The sequence below is a fragment of the Bactrocera latifrons genome, unplaced genomic scaffold (assembly GCF_001853355.1).
Source record: "Bactrocera latifrons isolate USDA-ARS-PBARC rearing strain unplaced genomic scaffold, ASM185335v1 scaffold_244, whole genome shotgun sequence".
In the NCBI taxonomy this organism is placed as follows: Eukaryota; Metazoa; Arthropoda; class Insecta; order Diptera; family Tephritidae; genus Bactrocera; species Bactrocera latifrons.
In genome coordinates this window covers 291020-304399 of record NW_017536008.1, presented here as the reverse complement: position 1 = coordinate 304399, position 13380 = coordinate 291020, and the positions used below count along the sequence as shown (strand labels likewise).

Here is a 13380-nt window from a genome sequence, read left to right as displayed (position 1 = left end):
ATATTATATTATGTCATAATTAAAATTTTTTTTTTTTTTTTAATTAAGCTGCTCCAAAACTAAATGTTCCACCTCGATTCCGAGATACCGCATACTTCGACAAGGGTGAAAATGTGATTATAAAAATACCATTTACCGGTTATAGAAAGCCAAAAATTACTTGGATACGTGAAGGTGAAACAATTGAATCGGGTGGACATTATACTGTGGAAACAAAGGAACGTCATGCAGTATTGATTATACGAGACGGATCAAAATTCGACTCTGGTCCGTATGTCATAACTGCAGAAAATGAACTTGGTTCCGATACAGCCACAATTAGAATCCAAATAAGTGATCGCCCAGATCCTCCTCGGTTCCCATTAGTTGAAAACATCAGCACCGAATCACTGTCCCTGAGCTGGAAGGCTCCAGTTTGGAATGGCGGTAGCCAAATAACTAGTTACCTAGTAGAGAAACGAGAACACCCAATGTCATCATGGATTCGTGTGGGAAATACCCGCCTTACATCAATGGCTATAAAGGGATTAACACCAGGAAAGGAATATGAATTTCGTATTTACGCTGACAATGTTTATGGTCGCTCAGATCCATCTGAAATCAGCACTTTAAGTAAAACAAGAGATGTTATCCAAAAGAAGCTAACCGAAAAGCGATGGGAAATTGATGAGCATGGCAAAAAAGTTCGAGGCAAAGCGGACGGGCCAATTAAAGACTACGATTCATATGTTTTTGACATATATTCGAAATTTGTACCACAGCCGGTAGAAATTTCACATGACAGCGTGTATCATAAATATGATATATTAGAAGAAATTGGCGCTGGTGCATTTGGAGTCGTACATAGATGTCGTGAACGTAGCACAGGTAACATATTTGCTGCTAAGTTCATTCCTGTATCACATGCAGTTGAAAAAGATTTAATAAGACGGGAAATTGATGTTATGAATCAATTGCATCATCAGAAATTAATCAACCTTCACGATGCATTTGAAGATGAAGATGAGATGGTGCTTATTTTAGAATTGTGAGTACATAATTTATTTAGGAGTAATATTAACTCACAGATATATCTTTGTGTAATTGCGTAATTTTGACCGAAGCTTAAAAATCCCACAGAAGAAAAAAAAATTTAAATTCCAAAAACATCCAGGAACTTCACTGAGTATTTATTATCATAATGTTAGAGGTCTAAATACCAAATTAACTATTTTATACTTAAACGGTACTAATTGTAATTTTCATATAATTGGATTTACATAAGCATGGTTAAAACCCCACATTTTTGATAATTGGTGTTGCTTCTGAAGATATCCTCGTCCCTAGTGTTGACGCATTTGGATTTAAAAGTATTATAGATTGTATTAATAGTTGCTTTATTTATTTAACCGTATTTTATATATCTTCCCAATCGGACTTATTCCTATATATGCAGCATGCTTCTTTAATCGGTAGCGCTATCTCGATGGCAAATAATTCATATTTAATAATCGGTTTGGGAGATTTCAATTTACCGTTTTATTATTCTATCGATTTTCAATAAGTCATACTTTAACGAATTTTTGAAAATAAAAATTGCCGTGTCTGTGGTCTGAACAAAATATTTTTATCTCCGAATAAATTTGGTAGATGTTTAGATTAAATATATGTTGATATCCCGTCGCATTTACGTTATTCGACGGAATCCTCTTGTTCGACCTTAGGACTCGTATCATACTGGCTTGGAAATAACTGTCGAAATCATAGGCAATGTACTGGATAGTAATCATCAAACTTCTGTACATGGTTTAACTAAGGCAAAAGCTAACTTTCAAAAGTTTAATAGGGAACTTCTACTGTAACTTGACTTGACTTTAATGAAGATGTGGAATTGATTGTCTCAAATTTTAATACAAATCATTTCAGAAGTATGTTCCTATAGTAACTGTTAAGAAAGGAAAAATTACAAAAGGTTATATAAATTAAAAATATAAAATTATTATATAAATTAAAAAATATAAAAACTCGACAGAATTCTGGCTGAAACGAAAAAAGTTATAAAGGGTATTCAGACCTAACATGTCAATCTGATAATTCGTTTATTGATATAGTACTTCGTTGAAATATTTAACTTTTTGCTCTACCTTAGTAGTGTGTATAAATTTTGTTCCGAAATAGCTAATTAAATTTTATTAAATACTTACTTTTGAAAAATTTGTCAAAAACTATGTTGTAGTAGACAGCAAATGTATTCTTTCACAATGTATCAAGTTAACTTTTGAGGCAACAACGCAACTCAAACAGCAGAGTGATGTTAAACTATCATGCTTGCTAGTCTGCTACTCGGTAAATCGGTAATCTGATAATTTTACAAAATAAAATGCACGTAAAAACAACCGAGTAACGACTAACGAATTAAGAAAGCTTGTCTGAATATCCCTATAATATTTACCGAAATAAATTAAAGAAGAACATCGTACGTAATCCAAAACTGTTTTATGACTTCGTAAACTCTAAACGCATGATTTCCAAATTTCCATCCGCGAAGAAATATAAATCACAGTAATGTTATATTCAATATGTTTGCAGAATTTTTCAAGTCAAACTACTATACTAATTATCCTTAATTGTTTTCCTATCGGTACGTGCTCTGTCCGAATACTTCAATTAACGCTCTAATTATTTCTGAAGAAGACGTCTTACTTAATTTAAATAAGTTAAAACCATCTTTTAATTACGGTCCAGATATGATATCCTCATGCTTCTTGGAAAATATTTTAAATATGTCTACTTCCTTTTGGCAGGGATATTTAATTTCTCTATATCGTTCAATATGACATAAAAGTGGATTTAGGTCATACATTGACAACTATAGGCTTATTGCAAAATTATCAGTTATACAAAGACTTTTTGCATTTCAGACCATATAACTTTTTCTACGTCTCCATTAATTTCTTCTTCTCAGCATGGATTTCGTAAAGGGAAATTTTCTTGAATTTGTGAACCATGTAACATGAAAAAACACAAGCATACAAATGTTATATATACTGACTTTAACAAACCTTTCGATAAATAAACCTCTCGATTCTCGTACATAGACTTTATTTTCTGGACTTTTTTTCAGTGGATGTCTTTTTATCTTTATAATACAAGCAGAACACAACAAGTGATATTTTAGGATACTTTTTCAGATTCAATTAATGTCTCTCTAAGTGTTCCGCAAGGTATCTTGGAGCAAATTGTTTCTTGTTATTTATTAACGATATCTCTTCTTTGAATATTAACGATTCTTCTGATGAAAGGTGCCTGGCATAAAAATGATTTGCCATTGAATCTAAAATAAGAAAAAGCGTTAAATTCGGCTGCACCGAAGCTAATATACCCTTCACAAGTGCATTTCTTTTAGTAACTATGTGTCCAGTGTGTATGGAAGCTATATCCTATAGTAATCCGATGTGAAGAATTTTTTCGAGATTGTTACTGCTTTAAGCAGTAATCCATGTCGAAATTCGTGAAGATACCACGTCAAATGCGAAAGTTTTCCGTACAAGCCCTTGATTCCGATCGTTCGGTTTGTTTGGCAGCTATATGCTATAGTTAACCGATCAGAACAATTTATTTGCAGATTACATTGTTGCCTTAGAATATAATCTATACCAAATTTCGTGAATATAACTTGTCAAATGCAAAAGTTTTCCATACCAGCACTAGATTCCGATCGTTCAGTTTGTACAGCAGCCATATGTTATAAAGGTCCGATATTGGCAGTTCCAACAAATAAGCAGCTTCTTGAAGAGAAATTGACGTTTACAAAATTTCAAAACGATATCTTAAAACCTGAGGGACTAGTTCGTATATTTACGGACAGACGGACAGACGGACAGACGGACAGACAGACGGTCATGGCTAAATCGACTCAGATCAACATACTGATCATTTATATATATAGTATATACTTTATAGGATCTCCGACGCTTATATATACGCTGAAGTCTGTTACGAAGTTTGTAACACCCAGAAGGAAGAAGAATAAAAATGTAAGATGATGTACTTTTCCTGTAGATCTGAGCAACCTTTCCCTCATATAATAAATTATTATATATTATAGTAAGGTTTTAGCCTTGCTGATTTGGGAATTACTAAGGACCAAAAGCTTAATTTTAGTCTTCATATTGATATAGTCTTGAAAGCAAAAGGTATTCGCAGTTTTGTTATGTTACTAAAACATTTTTACAACTTAAGCTAGACCTATATTGGAATATGGTTCTGTTGTAAGGAACCAAATCCATTGTAATAAGTTAGAGTCTGTTGAAGATTAAGTCTACCTCCATAAACTAGTCTTTTAGGCATTAAATTCTTAGAAAAAATCCTGAATGGAACAATTTGCAGTTCCTTTCTTCTGTCTGAAGTTGAATGTTATATCCTGGTTCGCTTTTCGAACCAGTTTAAACCCATACTGTTAAAATCTTATAAATCAAATTTTTAATTTAACGAACCATTCCGTCACATATGTCATGGTTTTAGTTATCATACCTGCACATTTAATTTATCTGACTCAAGTTTTGAAATTAATAATACTAGACTGTTTTCTGTCAAAAAATAAAAACAATTGATTAAAATGAAAATTAAATCTCAAGTATTGATATTTTTGTTTCTGCAACTGAGCAGTTTAAATCTCGATGCTTAAAAAAAACTCTCTTGCCTTTCATGACTCGTTTGGGCGGAAGGAGAGTAATCTTTTGGTTGTTATTCATAATTTTAAAGTTCTTAATGTATTCTTCAAAATCTATGTCGTTCTCTTCAAAGTAATCCCCCTTGAACCAATTACATTTGTGCTAACCATTTTTTTAATCCTTAAAACAGTTGTTAAAGCCAATTTCCGGAATAGCTTATAATGCGAATAGCGATTAAAGCTTAATGTCTTCAATTGACTCAAAACGGTTTACCAGAGGGGTCGTTAAAGTTGGCTGAAAAGCCCGCAGTCACACGGAGCTAAATCAGGCGAAAATTGTAGTTGCGACACCGTATTGATTGAAAATTTGGCGAAAATCTCATGAATACCATAAGCTACGGTGCATTATAGTGAAGCAAACACCAAGAGTAAAGGCATCTTTTTACGAGTAGTTTTTCGTAAACGACACATATAACTCAAATAACATTCCTTGTTGACAGTTTGACTGGTCGGAAGATATTCGGAGTGCATCATGTCTCGGTAATTGAAGAAAACTGTCAACATAACATTGATTTTTGACCTGTTTTGATGGGGCTTTTAGGCTTCCTCTCACTTTTGCCACGTCATACGTCGTCAACGCGTTCAATAATTATAAATAACAACATTACCGAAAGCCTTTGCCAATATTCCGAATGTTTCCGCAACTGGAAATTTAATTCCAGACACAAAATTTAATGGAACTTCTTTGTTATTTTTAAATTAAAATTTTGATTATACTTTGCTAAAAGTAGTTCTTAATTTGTACTTGCATGAACAGCAAAACAAAATGAAAGAAATATGGGAATTTAACAAACTTCATAAATTTTTAAAAGCTTGAAATAATTATTGAAATAATATAAAAAATTTTCGTTTCTCCAACAGATGATTCAATGATTTCCGTCCCCCAGTTTGACTTCATAACGACTTTATAGGTTAATACAATATGAATGTAACTGTTTTATTAGCATTAAATGAATATGAGATTTTAGACAAAATGTGGTTTGGAAATAAATAAAAATAAAAATATATACCATATGTTCCATGGACTCCAAGATAATCGTCTAGGGGAGGAGGTAGCTTGGAACCAAGGGACGGGCATAGGATACACATTTTTCTTTATGTTAAAGTCAATACAATTCATAAATACCTAAATTATAATTTAAACCGTAAGCATGTGTTCAAAATTCGTGTGTGAATCATTTGAAAAATTTTTTATTTGAAAAAAAAGAAACAATAAGTAAAACAAGCTAGAAAAGGCTAAATTTGGGTGCAACCGAACATTTTACACTCTTGCAACTTGCTGAAAAGCCAGTCAAATATCTTACGACGTAATACGTCAACCAAAGGTTCGAAATCTAAGCAATTTTATATACACATACACTATACATAACTTATACGCTTACCAATATATGCCGCATAAGATTTGTTAGAAAATCCAAAAACATTATCTGATTTCATTAATTTTCAAACTGTCTGTAGTAGTTCTTACAATATTGCGCTGAGCGAATATGGTTGTTGTAACTTTAGTATTTTAAGAGATGCGAAGCGGGGCTACGCCCACTTTTTCAAAACTTTTATCTGTGTCAAATTAGAGTTTTATATCTCAATTAAGTGGTTAGTTATTTCAGTTTATTGGTTTTCGGTAAATGAGGGACAGTCACTCGGATTCAACTTTTCTCGTTATCCTGATCATTTCTATATATATCCGTATATTTATCTCGAATGATTTTTGGTAATACACACAACCGTTAGGTGAACGAAGCTATAATACTCTGTAGCAACTGGTTGCAAGAGTATAAAAGTAACAACATAGAGCTAATGCGTGAGAAAAAATAATAAAAATATTGGAAATCGTTAAACAGTCCTCAGAATCAGCAATTCGTTGTTTTTTTTTTTTAATTATAGATTTGCGCGGCATCCACTTTGCACAGAGCTTTCACCGCTTTAGGGCATCAACTGCCACTTTCCAACTTAAAACAAATCTCTTTACAAAGGTATTTCCTTGATGCAGAGCCAAAATTCAACAGTATTTTTCCCCCAAAAAGCAATTTATTAACACACGAAATTCATTGATAAATTTTTTGTAAACTAACAGATGTTGTTCCTCAGTTGCCAAATTTGTGTACGTATCTTTTAAAGGTACGAATTGACTAGAAATAATTTAGACGGTATTAGTAGTACAATCTATGTATCAGCCACAGTAAAGCGTGGGCGGGTCCTTTAATATATGTATATTTGATTTTGGTAATGCGCAAGGCACCTTAAAATAGGTGATAAGTGATTGTGGTGAAAAATGGAAATTGAAAACTTAGTACACTAATTTCTGCAAAAGTAATTAATATGTAATTATATATACATTTAATTAATTCTAGTTTATCTGGAGGTGAATTATTCGAGCGCATAACGACTGAGGGTTACCGTATGACTGAAGCGGAAGTTATAAACTATATGCGCCAGATTTGCGAAGGAATACGGCATATGCACGAAAAGAATATTATACATTTAGACATTAAACCAGAGAATATCATGTGTCATACCCGCTCTAGTACTAATGTAAAACTGATTGACTTCGGTTTAGCTACTCGTTTGGATCCAAATGAAGTTGTCAAAATAACCACTGGCACAGCTGAGTTTGCCGCACCAGAAATTGTTAATCGCGAGCCAGTAGGTTTCTATACAGATATGTGGGCCACTGGAGTACTTGCTTATGTTCTGTAAGTATTTCATATTTTTATATATATTCAATACCATTATTGATCATTTTTCGATTTATTTATTTCTTCTAATAGGTTAAGTGGATTGTCACCATTTGCTGGCGATAATGATATTCAAACTTTAAAGAATGTTAAAGCCTGTGACTGGGACTTTGATGCAGATGCTTTTCGCAAAATATCTGATGAAGCTAAGGACTTTATCAGGAAACTCCTTCTTGCAAATAAGGAAAAACGTATGACTGCACATGAGTGCTTATTACATCCATGGCTTAGTGGTGATTATGGTGATCGCTCCGAGCAAATATCTCGGGATCGCTACCTTGCATTCCGTGATAAACTTCGGAAAAAATATGAAGATTTCAATAAATATTTACTGCCAATGGGACGTTTATCTGAATATTCTTCATTGCGCAAATTACTTATGGAAAAATATAAAATGCACGAAACTTCCTTTGATCGTCGACAAGCAACACCAAGATTTGTCATCCGACCATCATCACAATTTTGCTATGAAGGTCAAAGTGTTAAATTCTATTGCCGTTGTATAGCTGGCGCTACTCCAACTTTAACATGGTCTCACAATAATGTTGAACTCCGGCAAAGTGTTAAATTTATGAAACGTTATGCCGGTGATGATTACTACTTTATTATTAATCGTGTCAGATTGGATGACAGAGGCGAATATATTATTCGTGCAGAAAATCACTATGGCTCGCGCGAGGAAGTCGTATTTTTGAATGTACATCCATTGCCAAAAGAACCACCACGTTATCGCAGCGAATCAACGCCAGTGCGTCGACGTGATCCTTTACCATATACTTTCTGGCAAGAAGAATCAGAATCGGCACCCAGCTTTACATTCCTCTTACGTCCGCGTGTTATGCAAGCACGTGATACATGTAAACTATTATGCTGTCTCAGCGGCAAGCCTGTACCAACTGTTAAATGGTACAAGGATGGAAGGGAGTTAAGCAAATATGAATACTCAATGTCGGCTTCAGATGGTGTTGTAACAATGGAAATCATTGATTGCAAACCTTCAGATTCTGGCAAATATACTTGCAAGGCTACCAACTGTCATGGTACCGATGAAACCGAATGTGTAGTAATAGTTGAGGGTATGTATTAAGTCAAATCATTATTATAATTATAAATATAATAAATCACAACTGTGGTATTTCTCTAATTTTACAAAACTCACCTGGTTTTGAACCGAACCATGGTTTTCGAGAGATTGAGTCATATTTAAAAAAAGTTAATTTATCAGTTTTTCAAACTCGCGTCCAATGTCGAAATATTTGCTTTCCAGTTTCGAAATTTAACTTATTCAAAACATTATTATTGTTTTTCCTTTTATATAAATAGTATTACCCTTTGAATTTGGATAAGATGACAGGTGCTATAAGTGGTCAATGTCAGATTAAAAAAAAAAAAAAATAATAATAATAACTATGTATACATATTACAATCGTATTATAATTAAGAACGAAATTAATTATAATACGATTGTAATATGTATATATTTAATATCGTATGATTCACGCAATTTTCTCTCAAAAATATACTTGATAATTAAATTTAACAATCATTATACATAATAATATTAAGTTAAATCTTTAAACTTAGTAAGAAATATTAATGCGACTTTTTTCATAGGAGAATGGGTAACACCTGAGCAGGCAGAACTTGCTCACAATTTACTGCATTCTGGAGGTAATATATAATATAAAACTTGTTATTCGTTTATGCATAAACTGTTGTTTATACCTGGTTTTTTCTTTGTATATTGAATTCCCTTTTATTTTCATTGTTAATAACCCAAATTATTTCCTTAATTTAAAATAGCTCTCCATATTTTGGTACGTTCATCCCTAAACAAGTAAACACAAGCCTCTTTTAAGTCTATCAACTGTATATGAAGTTTCGGTTATACATGTGATTTAGTTTAACGAATACATATACCATGAACCCAAAAAGTTGTGTACTTTTGTCATACTTTAGATATTTTACTAATATAAGGGTAACAAAAATTTCGGTTTAAACTAATAAGGTAGTAATTCCTGGAGCAAGTACATTTTCTCAAAGAGTTTTCGACAACTTTAAAAGTTACTATTGTAGTAATAAATAAATTTTAAATGCTTTATAATTCTTATTTTTTTTATTATGTTGTTACCAACTCAGCAAATTTTAGAGATTCAAAATTTCTCTCAAATTGGAAAGTATGTCCCAAACACCCCAAAATTTTAATTAAAATTCAGAGGAATTTACATCAATGTTAAAATTATTTTAGAAGGAATTTATAAAAAATATTGATTTTTTAAATTTGTTTTTACTAAATTGTAAACATTTATTAAATAACAACCTTTAAAATTTGTTGATATTGTTACTAATTGGTTAGTAATTTCGGTTGCCATACGATAAAAACCTATCCGCAATGAATTGCTACTGTATAATTGCTCTTCTATTTATGCTCACTGACCACTGATGTTCTAATTACATTTGCACTCACATGTCCCGCCTTCTGAATGTGTCCATCGTGAGTAATAAAGAAACAGTATCGTAAATGATGTGAAACAATCAATTTTGATTCAAAGGCATATATTTGAAGTCTGAACATAATGTAAAAAACATGTACAAGAAAATAACTCTATTCCTGCATTGGTATTGGCGATAGTGCGCCAATTTTTCCATTAATGTCATCACCGATTTGCTTCGACCTTGGCATATTTTTTATGTAAACAATTGTCACGAGTCAACTATTTTACTTTTTGGTGTAGTGATGATACAAATATATTCAAAACTGTTATGTTATACTCAAGTTATGGAGCTTTAAATAGGGATAATTTAGCTGTACGGTTTTTTCAAACAAGACTGTATATATGCGTATAATTATTTGTAATATTAACTAATTAATTAATTTCAATCTATTTAACCAAACTAGCCGCGTATCCAATAAACTTATTATGTTATATTATGTATATTTTTAATTTTATTACAAATAAAAATTATTTTTATGTTAATAAATTTATTAATTCAAAGTCATTTGAGAAAATTCAATATTGATTAATATTCGTTTTAAAAAGTTGAACGTCTCATATTTAATAAAATTTGCATTAATGTGTCTCCTAACGTGTGGTAATAGACCGGAAGTATATAGAACACCCGTTGAAGCCAGCACCGTCACCCATCAACACGGTCCGTAAATTCACATCCAGCTCCTCCTCGAATCAATACAACGGCTCTTCTTCTACTGTACAACAGAGTACAAACTACTCTTCCACCAGCCAGGTAATTTTCAACTAAATTACGGAATATTTTGTAAAACTAGATACACTTATAAAAAGTTGATAACATTGAACACTTAAGTTAACTATTAATCACATGCTTTGGAGGTTCATTCATCGGAACAGCCCTAGCATACAGCTGCCATAAAAACTAAACAGTCGGAAACACGTTCTTGTAAGGAACATTTTTATTTGACGAGATCTCTCACGAAATTCGACATGGATTTTTGTCCTAGGTAATCGTCGGACAAATGGTACGATCGGAATCAAGTTCTTGAAAAGAAAACTTGCTGACTTGCAATATTGCTTAAGGCAACGGTACTATCGCCGAACAAATTGTTCAGATCGGATCACTAACCATAGGAACTCGATTTCGTTTGCATGGCCACCATCGGCACACTTGCAGAAGTCCAGACCCTGAACCCAATTTTCGACGGTTTTCAAGCATTAATCGGCCGATACTGCTGCCATTTCAAAACCGTTAGGGATGCAATGGTGTCTCATGAAGTACGTACGAAAGTACTTTCACAGGCATTTCATTGATATCCCCAACCGTTTTTGTTTAATAAAAAAAAACTTTCATAGCTCTCTTATTAAAAAATCCTCTCTTAAAATTTAATTTCGGAAGTAAATTTTAATAATTTCGTCCCGTTGAGGACGAGAATAAATATGGCGTCATTTGCTTTTGAAAACTTACCGCCACTTTTACAAGCGTTATTATGATGTAATTTGATTTTATTTGCGGTTAAACTATATACATATTTCAGGTCAACATTCACAATGCAAGCTCCATCAACTCCACCAGTACCAGCAATAAAAAGAAATATAACAGCAATAGCTTAAATACGTTAGGAAGTCCATCTAGATCTCGCAGCGCTACCAAAGAGCTTATTTGTGAGTTTATTATATACCGTTTGGATATAATAATTATTAAATTAAAAACAATTTTAGTGCCTCCTGATGACGCACTTATGTGCAAGCCCGAGTTCACGAGGTTGCTACAAGATCTTACTATAAATGACGGTGATAAGTTGTTTTTAACATGTCATGTTAAAGGGGACCCTGAGCCACAGATAACGTGGACTAAAAATGGCAAACTTATTTCATCATCAGATATTATGGACCTAAAATACAAAAACGGGGTAGCAACGCTTACTATACATGAAATTTTCCCAGAAGATGAAGGCATATTTACATGTACTGCTACGAATTCTATTAGCGCTGTTGAAACTAAATGCAAGTTAACTGTTAAACGTAAGTAGAAAATAAAGACTTGAAGACGGTATAATAAGCCTAAATACGATGGAAATGTCAAACGTCAAACATTTTTAAAATGTTAATAGAAGCCTGTATTTCCTTAACATGCGTCGTATTCCTCAATTCATACAAAAACTTGTTTAATCGACATCTAAATTCAAAATAATATTTATTTCTACAGCCCTAGATAAAAGAGTCAGTAAACGACAGACAAGCAGTTCCAAACCACCAAAAATTGTTAGCCACCTGGAGTCACGTTTTGTGAAAGATGGTGAGATGGTAACACTAGCATGCCGTATTATAGGCGCTGAACATTTCGACGTAGTTTGGCTGCACAACAACAAGGAGATCAAACCAAGCAAAGACTTCCAATACACCAACGAGGCTAATATTTATAAGTTACAAATAGCTGAAATATTTCCAGAAGATGGCGGGACGTACACATGTGAGGCATTCAACGATGTTGGCGAATCGTTTAGCACTTGCACTATAAACGTACTCGTACCTGGCGAAGAACCCAAACAACCCATATTTATAAAGTTTCCAAGTTCAGTAACAGTTCCGGTAGGTGAAAGATGTGATTTCGTTTGTGAAACCCAGGTTGAGCCATTACAGATAACATGGTTCAAGGATGGCAAGCCAATAAATGAAAACAGCACAAAGTATAGCTTCATCAAAGACGGTAATCGTTATAAATTTGTTCTTGAAAATTGTTCCATGGATGACGTGGGTCAATATCAAGCAAAGGCTATTGGTAAAAAGAGTGAGAATTTCAGTGCTTTCTCTATTAATGTCGACTGAATAAAAAACAATAAAAATGTAACTAAGTACCTAGTTTTAGAAAGAAACGAAAACTAAAAATATAAACAGAAATGTGAGTTCAAATAAGTATATTTACCATATAACTGACTCATAGGTGAATAGCATCAATTAAATCACTCTCTTTTTCCATCGCAACCACGTAACAATGTTTGAAAAATATCGACTTACTTCTGGTATTTTAAAAAACTTCCAATACCTATGTCTAGGATACACGTCTGTAGTACGTATGAATAATATGCATTTTGTATATACAAGTGTACATACGTATACTTTTACGTAAATATATCATGGCGATAATGTGAACTAACGTTGCTCCGAACAATAAAATTATTATGTATTTATATTTACAAACAAATATAAATAGCACAATAATAATTTAACGATGCTAAAAGATTTATACACTGCCCTCTTCGAAAATTAATTTACTATATATTATATTTGGCATCCTCGAACGAAAAAAACACTTTAACAACTGTGAAAATAAAATCTAACTGCGTAATAATTATAGTAATTGACATATCAGATTACTTACTTAATATCTAATATATGCATTATATACCATATATATGTATATATAATTTTACACTGTCATATACGTGTACTATATATTAAC

The 13380-nt window shown here is 32.7% G+C and overlaps 2 protein-coding genes across 24 annotated transcripts in view; one reads left to right on the top strand and one right to left on the bottom strand.

Annotated features, from left to right (window-relative positions):
- Window positions 1-12856, top strand: part of LOC108969215 (twitchin) — a 102971-nt gene extending 90115 nt beyond the window's left edge. For 20 of the 22 annotated variants that reach the window (XM_018933771.1, XM_018933773.1, XM_018933767.1 and 17 more), the window contains 8 exons: window positions 49-1027; window positions 7063-7404; window positions 7480-8522; window positions 9061-9117; window positions 10547-10692; window positions 11456-11582; window positions 11640-11942; window positions 12127-12856. In XM_018933771.1, the coding sequence (XP_018789316.1) occupies window positions 49-1027; window positions 7063-7404; window positions 7480-8522; window positions 9061-9117; window positions 10547-10692; window positions 11456-11582; window positions 11640-11942; window positions 12127-12746 (3617 nt within the window). In that variant the 3' untranslated portion in view covers window positions 12747-12856. The remainder of the gene's footprint in view (window positions 1-48; window positions 1028-7062; window positions 7405-7479; window positions 8523-9060; window positions 9118-10546; window positions 10693-11455; window positions 11583-11639; window positions 11943-12126) is intronic. The other 2 variants (XM_018933779.1, XM_018933762.1) reach the window with 1 other exon arrangement.
- The window catches only part of LOC108969217 (potassium voltage-gated channel protein Shal), a 172881-nt gene that overhangs the window by 31310 nt on the left and 128191 nt on the right, over window positions 1-13380 (bottom strand). The gene's annotated exons all lie outside the window — the stretch shown is intronic.